Consider the following 13,778-nt stretch of genomic DNA (forward strand, 5'->3'; position numbering starts at 1 on the left):
CTGGATGGCAGCCAAACTACAACACTAAAAGAAGGTCTAACCTAACGGACGTTATCAGTTAATCTAGGGTGACCAAACGTCCGTATTTCCCGGGACATGTCCCGTATTTCACGTCCTGTCCCGGGCGTCCCGGGGTTTTTTTTAGAAAGTGAGGAAATGTCCTGTTTTTTAAATTACCTTCATTGGACCATTAAATTTACAGGCACTAGGGCACTGCGCACGGCGCTGCGTGTGACGTAATCCCTGAGCCGCGTCAGTGCGGGCGGCCCTGTTCTTAATCATAAAATAGATAGCGTGGCTGTCAGTACGCCAACAACATGCCAAAGCGATATCATGTTATTGTAGGATTACGTAGACCTGCTGCAAAGATAAAAGTTAAAATAAGGGAAGAGGGAGATAATAAAAGGAAAATAAAGAAGGATAAAAAGAAGACAAGATTAGCACCTAAGAAGTCTGCTTCTATACCTGCAGAAAGAGGAAAACAACAGAAAACTACAGCTACAAACATGTGCATACATGACAACAAAATTACTGTAAAATACACAACACTAATTAATACAAGATATATTTAATGGCAGCCCAAGATAGAGTATATCTGTAAACTCCTGAAAAATGTGCTTTGTTTATCTCAAATGCAAAATGTATCTATTTTTTGTACAGCTTTGGCTTAATTACTTCTTAAACTGTGTCGTACTTTCACTAAATGGCATTTTTACTGAAATAATCGATTTCTTAAATAATTGATTAATCATGATTCATCTGATTAATCGATTCAGTCATAAACACAACAGGCTTTCATTAGCATTAGACATTCATTATTTCTTCTGTTCGTGTGTTTGCAGACCTCCACACAGTGGATACACAAACAGAGAGGAAACTGACATCCCTGGAAGACCAGATGCCCAAACTGGACTGATTATTACAAATATTCAAAGAGTTCAAGAACTTTCCAAGATGGGAAGAAGCCAGAGGCGCTGAGCAGCCTTGGGCTCAACGCTAAGCCAAATCAAATAAGCAGACAGCTGCCAGCCGTCAAACATCATCCATGTCTGACTTGATTCCCACAGCAGCTAGCTTCATATCCCACAGAGGGGCCTGAGAAGGAGCCAACGGTAAATATAATTCAGGGGGAATCAAAACAAGCAGAGGAAATCTAAATCTGACAGTTATTGCTGTAATATTCCTTAATGTTTCATGAGCGTGAGGTCATGTCCGACTATCAGGAAACAGAGAGAGGAGTGGTAACGACATAATGATGATGAGTGAAACGAGATTACAGTCCGGGTGTTGTGTTCTGTGAATCTGATCTACGGCAACCGGAGTGTAGTGACGAATCTCCCTGAAAAAACACCAAAATACTTCACAACTTTACCCCAAAACTGTCACATTTCACTCTCTGATGCGACGTTAAAGCAAGAAAAATATGATTTCTTTTACAGTGACAAGCTCAAGTTAGGACTCAGATGTTGGAAAAACACAGAGCTCCTTGACCCGACTATCTACCCGATCAAGCTGATGGTTTCCAGCCGTGTCCCATCTGCCTCGTAAAATACTCGTCATGCATCTTAGATCCACATACAAGGTCAATTTGGTTTTACTCCTCCCATAACTACCAGGAAAGGAGCCTGAAGTTTGGTTTTGCTTGTTCTTTTATTAATAGCTCGGCTTGAAAGTTGACTGCTGAACGCTACAGTATAAAAATCAGGTGACACTCACAGGCGTCCTTCAGTTTTACTACAATTTCATATAGAATAGTTACACAAAATCATCTATTTTCAGCATTATTTTCTATTAGGTTTAATGATTATGGCTTACAGCTAATATGTATATTTGTATTTTACAGATTTGAATCAGTGAAGCTAAATCAATGCCATTTGAGGAGTTTTGGATGGAACATATTTACAGACAGGATTTGTCAGTGCAGGGCATTCTGGGTAAATACAACTAAACCAAATGGAGAAATGACTTGTGGTATTTTACTAAATACAAAAGAAAAATCCTACAACCGCTAAAATCTGACACTACTCAACTTTTGTTTACATTTTGTGAAAAAGAAAGTTGTGCTCAGTGTCTTCTGAGGTTTTTTATGTTGTTTCCTTCAGTGGTTCTTGGTCCAGCGCCCCCACAGGCGAGGAGGGGAACAAGTTTTTCACTTAGTTTGGTTTGTTTTACACAGTGCAGTGTGAAAGAGAACTGCACCAGTTGAAAATGTAACAAATGTTGCAATTTTAGTCCCAAATTGAACCAAATCTGCTGGAATATCAGGTGTGAAAACACTAATTAAATGGTTATTTAGTTTGTAAAGGTTGCAGACCTGGTTTAGTAGAAGTAAAAATGTTGAGAGAAAAAAGAGCTCAAGCAACAGGGAAACCTGCAGCCTCAACAGGATTTTGAAGCAAAGTCTACTGAAGAGATACTTGTTTCATGAAAGCTCTGAACAACGAACCAGTTAATTGAGAGGTACCTTTAATGACGAAGGCCTCAGCCAGTAGGCGATAGTGGTAGACAGGTTGGTCGTCCTGGGTCAGCTCCTCCAAACCCACCCTGGCACACATTCCCTGGGCGTCCCGGAACCGGCCTTGGACGTAGTGCACTTTGGCCATCAGCAGCAGAGCCTCATTCAAATATCTGGGCTGCAGGAAAACCAGAAATACACGATCACACCAACGATGCATGACAAAAGGTTTTGATTCCCTGTCAAAATATTTCCTGGTAGTTATTTCCAAATGATTTGAAAAGACCTGAAGATTAGACTCACTGTGAGGCGGCCTCGGCTCAGGATGGTGTTCAGGTAACCTTTGGCCTTGCAGAGTCTGCCCTGAGTCTTGTCCACTAAAGGCCTGGAGCTGCGTAAAAGATCCATATTTTCCAGCAAGCACTCCTCCAGCAGCGCCTCGGCCATCAGCAGCGTGCCGAAATCATCTGCAGAGTGGGATTGAAGAAAGTTAAAAGCAATGGAACAAACATGAACTGGGGTCAGAGGTCATCCATTTCTGTAGCCTAAGAAAACTTTCTTCCAGTTTATCAAAACCAGAACTCAAAGCGCAGAAGAAGCATTCCTGAAACGGGGTTTCTAGGACTGGAACTAATGATTATTGAATAATCGATTAATCAGATTAACTAATCTGATTAATCGATTGCTGCTGATTTTTTATTTCATTTAAGCCTTTTTAGCAATGTAATAAACAGATTAAAAGTGGCAAAGAAGTAACTGAATTTATTAGTGTTTTTTAAATAAACAAATAAACAGTTTATTGGCTAAAGTGCAATAACAACATTTCTTTATTATTTGTAGCAAAGAATGCATCTACAACAAAAACAAATTTCTAACATCAACATGTCAAAAGCTCAGACTTGACTTGACATCAAAGTTAAGGAATAATCGGTTGATTATTTTTTAGCTTTGTAAATTAATAACTGTATAGCAAAAGTTGCTTAATGGGAGATTTTCTTCAAAAGCTAAAAAATGTGCCATTTGAATTTTGGGTAGAACAAACTTTCAAAGGTGTTTTTTAAATTTTATCTTAAATGTAAAATATGTTTCTTGTGCAATTTTGGCTTAATTACTGCTCTGAGCGTGTTGCTCTTTTAGCAGATGGCGTTTTTTGATTCTATATAAGGTTAATCGATTTCTAAATTAGTTTACGATTACTTCAATAAGCGATTAATCACTATTAATCCGATTAATCGTTTCAGTCCTAGTGGTTTCGCTTCAGTACAGCTTTCATTTGAATCCTGCACATACAGTAAAAACTCATCTAACTCATGATATTAAAGAGGCAAAAACAACCATTACCTGACCCAACCTCTGTCTGTGTAAACACACACGAACACACACTCCAGTAAAAACTTCCTGTTTAGCTCCCTCAGCCCGGGTGTGTTCTGACGCCCGCTCTTTGAGCCGTGTTTATGCTCAGATATACTTTACATTTTTGCTGCTTTGTTTATCAGCACAGCCAAGGAGAAACCTATCTCTGAGGAGAAGGTAGGGGATAAACACCAGGACGTGTTTTCCTCTAAAACCACAGCGAGAAACACAAGAGTTCACCCATTTATGGAACCAAATGGTGATTTATTCTTCAATTTGTTGGTACAGGCTACCATATGCTAGCTTTCTACCTTTAGTTTGTATTTATCATGTTTTCTTCTCAAATTCCAATTTCCAAATGGCTTTATTAGCTAATTTTAGCATAAAAATGAATTTTCTTTATATTTAAGCCACATACTTTGATGTTATTCAAGCTTTTTTTAATAAAAATCCTGCAAAAACCAACATTTGATCTAGAAAAGCATAGAAAAATCACCATTTTTTCCCTTTGTCCGATGTTGCCTATGAATAGCATGTGTGCTTCTGAGGTTTCTCAGTCATTTTTATTAGTTACAGACAAACAAAACAACACCTAAAATATTAGGTTCAATATATAATGTAGAAAAGAGCTAACATTATGGCACTGGCTAACCATTTCCATTTTATAAAAACCAAAGAGAAGAACCAGCTGCATAACGTCATTTTAGCAAAAAAATCTTCTAGTAAATGTTTCATCCTCTTGTCTGTTACAATCTGAGCTTCTGTAAAAGATGTTTGTGCATAAAAGTGTCACAAATCTGTGTTTTTGTCTCAGTATTCCTGCCCAATGAGCTGGGCTCGCCTGGGGTTGCTAGGTAACAGCGCATTAAAATTTAACAATCGAGATTCTTTTTTTTTATGATTCTTTTTCCAGACACCTAAAAACATTTAAAAATGGTGGGGTGTTTTCTTTAAGAGCTTGGTATGTTTTTAGAAGCAGTTGAGACCCAAGTGGAAGTGTAAAAATGTGCAAAATGTGAAGTTTGCATAATTGCTTGATATTTGGAAACATGGCCAACACAGATTGAATGGCCATTACTGAAACTACAACCATAGGCAGACTTTAATTCTTAAACAGAGCAGAAAATTGATGTCAGTGTTCACAACTTCTGCTGTTGGTTGATTAACCCAGTTAAAGGTCTACTGGAGAAATCCCCATCAATGGGAGAAAGCCCAGACTGAGCACTGAAAGGAAATGTGAATCAGGCAGAATTGCATAGAAAGATGAGAGTTTATATCACGGGTACAACCGACAGCTCGCACAGGGAGTTAACAGACAGACCAATGCTGTTGTTTGTGAGCATAAAGTTTATCAGGCAACCAAAAATTTTTCTTTCACCAATAATTATTGAAGCAGAATATTTTTTTCATTTGTTTGAAAGAACATTTATTTGCAGATTTTGTCAGTGTATTTAAACTTCCCTTCCATTTCACATTATGTATGTTTTGGAAAAGTGAGCGCCTCAGTTGCACATCCTTTGGATCGTGAATCTGACATGACTATTTGTTATAACTGAACATAATTCTCTGCTACAGTCTTATACAGTATGCTATCATCATGATTATTATTCTTATTGTTCATCTTATTTTTTTAATATATTGTTATTAACACTTTAAAGCTGGAGTACGTAATCTTAAAATAAATATGTTTTTTATATTTGTTAAAACTGTCACCATGTCACGACAGTTTATGAGACAGATAATCCGTGAAAAGATTGAACTCTACCTCCTCTCTGAGCTGCTATTACGGTACTATCCATCGCTCCTGACCAAAAACAGCCAATCAGAGTGAGGAGGCGGCGCTTAGCGCTGTCAATCTGCCACAGGTACTTGCTGTTAAATGTGCTAATGACAGAGAAAAAATTTACTGTAGCAGGAAAACCGTTGATCCGCCATAAACAGTGACCATGCTAACTAGCCTGAGCATTCACAACATGGTATGCAAGAACAAGAAGAGGAGAAACTGGGAGACGGAGGGTGATTGACAGCGCTAAGACCCGCCTCCCGGCTCTGATTGGTTTGTTTGTTTCTCATTAGCACTGGGAGAAGGCAGATGAGCTTAATTTTTTCACACAGTATCTGTCTCAAGATAAACTGTCACAATATGGTGACAGTTTCAATAAAAATGTAAAAAAAATATGTATTTAAAAAAAAATAAAAATTACATACTGCAGCTGTAAGAACTTATTGTGTGAACCTTTATATCAGTTGCTGCTGTTAAACCTGAATTACACTTATTTCTAATTTACCACAGTGGTAAATTACCAACAGACTGAACTTTTAAACCCCCCTGTAGGGTGCTGGTTTGTTAGATCTGCCAACTACTACACACTTACAATACCGCAGTTTTCTTAACATCCTTTTCCTGACTGGATTAACCACCTAATTTATCGTTTGAAAACTTTACTATTACTACTTTGGTCTGGGTTGGACATTAAAAGATTTGATCATAGCTCTTCAGCGATGTTTAGCTCCAACATTTTCCTCCTCCTAAAAATAATTAATTGCCAAAATCAAATTCAAAGTCATTCCAATATTTTCTTTGGACTTTAGATCATAAAAATTCAACATAACCTTTTAAAGCCACAGTACACAATGACGCCAAACCAAGCAGAAACAACATGGCTGCTTTTTATTGCTGTCAGAGTTGGGTGAAGGTTTAATATATGACCACCTTAACTACCATGAAGTTCCTCTATCTGAAGCCAACTCCTCCTGGTGCACCTTGCACACTCGCTGCTGGTTCAGCGAATGAAAACCATGCAAGCGCACAGTAATAACACATTAATTTAACACCTGAGTGAACCATCAGTCCGCTGTAAGCACAGCAACAGACGCCTGTAGTCAGGACACTCGAACCCATATTTACTCTGCATAGGCAGGTGCATTAGTGAAATGCCTCAGCCTTGCTTTATGAGGTGCAGAAAGAAAAGTATGTTTGCTTTTCTTTTGTGGAATGACTTCGAGTGTAAAGGCGAAAAATTAGCAGGCTGGCGGATAAATCTGGTTTAACATTAAAGTGAGGGACAGAGTTTTCTGTTTAAATGTGACACAGACTCTTCTAGTGTTTACTGTAAACTTCCAGGGAGAGGTTTTCTTTAAAAGGTCAAGCTGTGATGCACAATTTTCACTGGTTTTATCTGTGTTATTTGAGGAGGAGATCTGTTCAGGAGACCTTCGACTAATCTTGTTTGGAGTCCAAGGTCCAACTGGTGTACAGTGTGATAGTATGCTCACTGCAAAAAATACATATCAACTCAACAATAGGAAATCCTTAATTTTTCTTTAAAAATGAGTTAATTTCTAAAAAACTTTCTGCTTTAATCAGTAGATATCAGTGTCTGTTTTATCTGAAAACTGCTCCAATAAATTCAAATTTACATATGGGTGAGAACCAGGTTATTTTCCTCTAATATTTAACAGTGAACTGATCCTATTTGTGTTAATGGAGCAACCAGGAAGTGACGGGACGTGCGTGCAGCGGCTTCCCAGCCTCCAGGTGCGACCCGCGGTCACTCACCGTCCTCATGAATCCGCGCAGCGTGCATCTGCTCCACCAGCGCCAGGATTTTGCCCCACTGGCACTCGGCCCGGTAGCGCTCCAGCTCCGCTTCCAGCCGGACCTGGGTGAAGGAGTGCCGGGACGCCATGGCCGCTCTGTCCCGGTGGTGGTGGCCGTAGTCCCCGGACACGATGGGAGTAACTGCGGACTAACCAGGAGATGTTTGAGTGCGCAGGGTTGGGTGGGGTGAGGTGTCGGTCATTACTGTCCGGGCGCGGGAAACAGCAAACTAAATCCAGATTATTGTGGTTTATTTATAAACTTTTAACGTAAACTTGTTGAAACAAAGACAAAATCCACTTCAGTATGTTAAAAATAGTGATAGGAGTTTTATTTATTTTAGCAAATCAATTTAAAAAGTGAAACTCAGAATGAAATACTCCTGATTTCCTTTTCTTTAATCTTTTTAATTTTAAAGTTTACGTCTTAAACCTTAAAGAAATTGCATTAAAACAATAAAAAATAGATATTATTACACTCCACAAGGAGGATAAAACACGCTTATTGCTAAAAGAAGTTGTAGTTTTCTTAGTGGAAAGTTGAGTGGAAGGAAAAACGTTTAGTGGAGAAAGGTGAGCAAGCCATATGATGGAATAATAAAGCAAAATCGATTTAAGTTTGAGGATTGTTACTTGAAAACCAGGCAAACTTAAACTCAGATTTTTGAGGTTTATTTTATTTTTTTAAGTGAAGTTTCATGAATTTGAGGCAACTTTTAAATTCGCCTCTCCAAATAGCAGATAAAAAATTTATATTTATTTATTATTTCCAATTTCAATTAAGGAAGCCCTTAATTTTGCATTTATTTATTTGTACTTTTCCCATTATTATTATTATTATTATTATTATTATTATTATTATTATTTTTATATTTTATTTATTTTTTCACTTTTTAAGCTGAATTTCTTTAGTTTTTTATTGAAATTGCTGTAATTTTACTAGTTGAATCTATGACTATAACTTTATTTTTCCAATCATAATTTAATGCTATAGTGTCACAATTTCTTTTATTTGGGTCAAATAAGTACCTCTGCATAAATAAATCTCAAAAAGTATTTTAAATGTTCAGTTTTCCACAATATTGGCTCCTCCTTTCCTATTGATTGGAAACACTGTACACTGGAGCAGCTGAGTAACCCAAACTGTAACTTTTCTTTTTTTAATAAATAGTGCAAGCTAGCTGAGATGACTGTTTAATGGATCCATTGCTGCCTAGCTCTTATACATGTGATCTTTAATGCAAAACGTAGCAGAAATTAATAAGGGTGGGATAGCAAATCATTAAACTCTGGGCTGGCCCTGCCTGGGAGAGCTTGATTTGTAGCAGTGTGAAGGCGAATAAGAGCCAAGTCTCTAATCTTTTTCCCGTTAACACTTTAACTGGATCAGGCAGGGCTTAAGAAACAGCAAAGCAAAACTGTGGCTGGACATAAACAGCAGAACATGTAGACTGTAATATAATGCCATGTTTGTAAAATAATATTGCTTATGGATGAGGGTAAAAAACATAAAATGCTTCTCTCTGATCTGGGTTCTGCCTCACTGGCAGGCTGACACCAGCTTACCTCCCCTGGCTCAGATACAAGCGACTACATCTGTTAGACTCTGCTCCATGACATGTACTAGAACTTTATGAAGCACTAGACAGTGCAGCCCAGTTAATACTGCCGACACTATTAAAAACTAATAATAGAGGGGAGAAGTATGTGGGTAAATTGAAGGGAAATTACTGAATCTAGTTTGAATAAAATGGTCCACAACACAAAGGGAGTAAACACAAGGGAGAATTGTAATTCACTACAGAGTCTAAGTCAGCTACTGTGAGACATGAAGAGAAACCTCAAGCATCTTGAAGAGAGATTTGGCAGCGTCATTTTCTCTTGGGAAAGTTGACATTTGCGCGACATGAAAAGAGCCTGTCCGTCTCCTCAGCGGGCGTCCAACCACAGCATGGTTAATCTGGATCTGGACACTCAGCGGCGGGTTTGCGCCGCCTGCCGACTGGAGAACGTCACTGCGCCCTCAAAGTTTTCTGTCCGGTAAAGATGTTTCACTATCTACAGGAAACATGGCACGTCGTTTGTAGGCTTTACTGATGTAGGGAAGTGTCTTTTAGGCACCTACTGCACAAAGTGGAGATTTAATCACTTTAATTAGGAATAGGGCTTTTTGGTAATTTCTGGTAAGTTATTCTAGCTAATTAGAGAGAAAATATAACCAGTCAAATGAACTGCTTTACGTTGAGGAAACAACTAAGAAGTATGCTTTTACGATGTATGTAAAAGCCCCAAAGCAAGAACAAAGTATACAGTACAAAAACAAAAGCACCAATGCAACACCAAAAAGTCACAATGCAAGAGCAAAAACTGTTCCTCTTTTAAGCTTGAAACTGAGATGTTGTAATATTACAACACAGAGTCTTAGAATATTTACCTTAATTTTCATGCCACACCATCCCCAGATATTTCCCAAGCAAAACATTGAACAATAAAAATACAATTGAGAATGACGCAATTTGGGGGCATGAGAGGGAGAATCTGTTTTCAAAACTAATCTTTTTCACAGTTTGCTAAAACTATTTACAATTTTTAAACTAGTTCTCTTATCAGACACGGAAAGAGAACCATAGTTTATTTCCTACGTTTTTGTTTGCTTGTTAGCTTAACAACGAAGCTAAAACGTTGCTGAACAGAGACAAACGTGAAGATAAAACATTTATACTTCAAAATCTTTTTTGTGAAGTGTCAACTCTGAGCTTTTTTAAAAAACTTTAACTGCGCTCACTTTGAATAATTTCAGTAGTAACAGATTCCCCTCCTAATATGGCGGAGACGTTGACGTGTCTTTCAGACGGTCATTTAGCAATTCTGATGTTTTTTGTTAAAACCAAACATAATATCACTTGAGATCAAGGCAATCCCGAGTTAATGCGGTTTTACTTTATTTATTGAATTGTTAAACCTCTTCGGTTAAATATTTACGAGTACAATTAACTTTTAGCAGTTTGAAACGTTGCAAGTGTTGACCGTTGGATGACGTAAAGTGTCCGTTACGCTATCGTCGATCGTTGTTGACCAATCAAAAATGAGCTGTCGTGTCCATAACGCGCTACGGGACGCTGCTTGGTCCATTATAGTTCTCAGCGCTTACCGTCGCTCGCTAAGAGGAAAGCGAGGAAACAACACCTTAGCTGTTTGCAGCAGCCACACCGACTACTTGAAAGTGAGGATTTGAGTTGGCTGTTTGTATTCACTGTGGCTGAGTAGATGCTAATTTTGTTGAGCGGATTTTTTTTGTCTGGAAATAGGTAATTTGGCTAGCAAATGTGCGTGTTAGCTAACGGTAATGTTTGTTTACCCTTCCGTTGGGCATTTTACTCTAACCCAGGGGTGGGCAATCCTGGTCCTAGAGGGTCGGTCTCCTGCAACTTTTAGATGTATCTCTACTTCAACACACCTGAGTCAAATAATGAGGTCATTAGCAGGACTCTGGAGAACCTGACTGCACTTGGGAGGTGATTCAGCTGTTGAATTCAGGTGTGTTGGATCAGGGAGACATCTAAGAGTTGCAGGACATCGGCCCTCGAGGACCAGGATTGCCCACCCCTGCTCTAACTACATGTAAACATGACAGAGCTGAAGTCCGTTTTTGTTTATGTATATCCTCATGATGAACAGTTATTACTAATCTTAGCCTGTATTTTTGTCAACAGTCGAGAAACGGTTTTTGTTGCATGGATTTACAGAGGAATTTGCATTTCTCTCCCTTGCAGGATGAGGCGTCGTGCACATTGGGGGGGTCTGATCCTCTTCTTGTCCTGCTCTTTTCTGTGTGCTCACTCTCAGTTGTCTCCACACCAGCAGCAGCCTCCTCCTGTAGTGGGAGGCTCAGCTCAGATAACTCGCCTTGATAGAAACATGGTGCAAGACAAAGAGTGAGCAACACCTCTGAAGTCCAGTCACATCGCCCAGCTCACTGGATGATGGGCCAATTCTGATTTTTCTCTTCCCTCTGCTCTCAGCCACATCATGGAGCACTTGGAGGGGGTCATCGACAAACCTGAGAAAGACATGACGCCCCAGGAGCTTCAGCTGCATTATTTTAAGATGCACGACTACGATGGAAACAACTTGCTGGACGGCCTGGAGTTGGCCACTGCTATTACACATGTGCACAAAGAGGTAGGTGTATAAATAAATTAGGGGCTGAACAAAACAAAGCTACTACAATTTTATACATTTGTGTGATTTACAGTAAACTGTGTAGATGGTGTTGATAAATGATTTATGCAGTTAATACAGAAAGATGCCAATTTGCTTATTGGCATCTTGTATTAAAGTTGCAGTGTGCATTATTATGTCTTAATTAAAAATATTTAGAAAAACATGTTTGTTTTTTTGTAATTCATTTTTCTATTGATTCCCAAGGAAGCCAATTTTACAAAACACTAAATCTTACCTAGAAATTTTGGTTTAGTTTTTAGTCCAAATATTTTACGAGACTTGAAATAATACAAAACTAACTTACCATACAGTTAACATTTCTGCGAGATATAAACATCATATTCGTTAAAAAGTACTAGTTTCACTGGCAGAGTATTTAACTTAAAACAAGATACTTATACATTTAATATAAAAAACACCTTTGTCTGGATCTGAGTATTTAACAAGTTTTTTAACAAAACTTTTCAAGTGGCATTGTTTTAACTTCCTCAGGTTCATATTTATTAAAGGAATGCTGTGGTATTATACTTTTAGGCATTAAGATGTTTATTTTCTTATTTAAAATTGGAATTAAATTATTTGTTTATTGGCATATTGTATTCTTAATATTGAAGTATTGCATTAAAAAGGCTTCAGTGATTCAATAACGAATGTTTAGAATGTGCCAATTTTTAAAAATCTATTTAATAATCAGTAGATTTATCAGTTAGGAGTTTGACCCCGTAGTCATGACGTCAGATCTGAGCCCTTCTGCCTGACGACTGAAGCTTGAGCAGTTCCTTAAAGGAAAGTCGCCTGAAATTTCGCCAAAATTATGCAATATTTAAACAATTTTAGAAATCTCTATAGAGCACTAAACTTTTCCGTCCTGATTTTTTTTTTAAATTAAAAAATGTACTGTTGTTTTCCTGTTCTGAATCGCAGGAGAGAGGGGAGAACAGCCAGCCAATGAAGGAGGAGGAGCTCATCGCGCTAATCGACGACGTCCTGAGGGACGACGACAAAAACAACGACGGGTACATCGACTACGCAGAGTTCGCCAAATCGCTGGAGTAGATCGCCTCGCTGTTTCTTCGTTTTCAATCCTGAAGGAGAATCCAGAATGAGGGGAGAGGCGCCTCGCTGCTCCGTCTTTCACGGAAATCATCTTTGTAATTTACAAAGCTTGTGACAGTTCTTTCATACCAGATGGAATGTAATTCCACCGAATTACAAAACAGTAGCCTTTGTACCCTGTTTTTGTAGATTGTGCCATTTTCAAAGGGTCAGTTTAATCAAATTATTTTTTTATTCAGACTTTAGCGGCCTCTACGCTACATGTTTTCTACCAAAGTACGCCAGCCAACCACTGTACTGCAGTAAACAAACTGATGAAGTAGTTTGGTTGAACTGACCCAACGGTCCAGTTCGTTTCAAACTCATACGCACTATTTTAAATTAAATTCAACACACCAGCTGTTTGAGTCTCTGCATTCAGGACCAAATGATTCCTTGTGAAGATAATTGGGCAAATATGTCGTTCCCACGGCAACAGATTAGATTAGATCCTCAGAGAAAGAAGGGCAAAACTTGTTTAAATGATGAGCAAGTTAGCAGCGCCCCCTTCTGGTCAGCCGGAGGATGCACAGCTCTTATTGGTCACAGTGGGAATGTATGGCAGAGCTCCCTCAGATTCTGCGACACTGAATAAGCTAGACTGGAAGCACACTGGCAGACTCTTCTGCAGGCTGGAGTTTCAGGAAAGCTTTTGAATGCAACACGATTCCTTCAGATGCTAGCTGCCTTTTTTAAAACGCTCAGTTCAAACGCATCAGGTCAGGTTTGTTCAGTCCATCTGCGTTTGCTTCATATGGATGAACTCTATTTTTTTTTTCTTTGTTTTTGCCAACCAGTGTTGATTCTTTAATGGGCTTTGATTGTGGAGAGAAATTATGTAAAGGTTAGTAAATGTAACTCTGGAATGTGAAAAGAAAACTGCTCTCTGTTACTATTAAGGTAAATTATGTTTGGTTCTGGTAAACTGGTAGAGTTTAATCTAACAGTTTAATCTGGTAGAATAAACTCATGAAATCAACTTTATTCTCTGATCTGCTTGTTTTTTTTTTGTATGATTTTTATTTGAATTTGTAGGACTCTTTGAACTTCC

General features: G+C 38.4%; 2 protein-coding genes across 5 annotated transcripts in view; one reads left to right on the forward strand and one right to left on the reverse strand.

Annotated features, from left to right (window-relative positions):
* Positions 1 to 9,940, reverse strand: part of ttc7a (tetratricopeptide repeat domain 7A) — a 54,877-nt gene extending 44,937 nt beyond the window's left edge. The window contains exons 1-4 of the mRNA XM_044135846.1: positions 9,843 to 9,940; positions 7,368 to 7,557; positions 2,759 to 2,922; positions 2,465 to 2,633 (exon numbers count right to left, since the gene is read on the reverse strand). Of these exons, the coding sequence (XP_043991781.1) occupies positions 2,465 to 2,633; positions 2,759 to 2,922; positions 7,368 to 7,557; positions 9,843 to 9,890 (571 nt within the window). The 5' untranslated portion in view covers positions 9,891 to 9,940. The remainder of the gene's footprint in view (positions 1 to 2,464; positions 2,634 to 2,758; positions 2,923 to 7,367; positions 7,558 to 9,842) is intronic.
* A 548-nt stretch (positions 9,941 to 10,488) lies between these two features.
* On the forward strand, positions 10,489 to 13,711 carry mcfd2 (multiple coagulation factor deficiency 2, ER cargo receptor complex subunit). 4 transcript variants are annotated; one of them, XM_044135856.1, is made up of 4 exons: positions 10,489 to 10,631; positions 11,182 to 11,343; positions 11,431 to 11,590; positions 12,557 to 13,711. In XM_044135856.1, exons 2-4 carry the CDS (start codon positions 11,183 to 11,185, stop codon positions 12,686 to 12,688), a joined length of 453 nt encoding a protein of 150 aa, XP_043991791.1. In that variant the 5' UTR covers positions 10,489 to 10,631; position 11,182; the 3' UTR covers positions 12,689 to 13,711. The 4 variants fall into 4 exon arrangements, with proteins under 4 accessions (XP_043991791.1, XP_043991787.1, XP_043991789.1 ...); XM_044135852.1 differs by having other exon boundaries at positions 10,522 to 10,716; XM_044135854.1 differs by lacking the exon at positions 10,489 to 10,631 and adding an exon at positions 10,944 to 11,049.
* Positions 13,712 to 13,778: the final 67 nt, after the last annotated feature.

Source organism: Gambusia affinis, linkage group LG13, assembly GCF_019740435.1.
Source record: "Gambusia affinis linkage group LG13, SWU_Gaff_1.0, whole genome shotgun sequence".
NCBI classification, from domain to species: Eukaryota; Metazoa; Chordata; class Actinopteri; order Cyprinodontiformes; family Poeciliidae; genus Gambusia; species Gambusia affinis.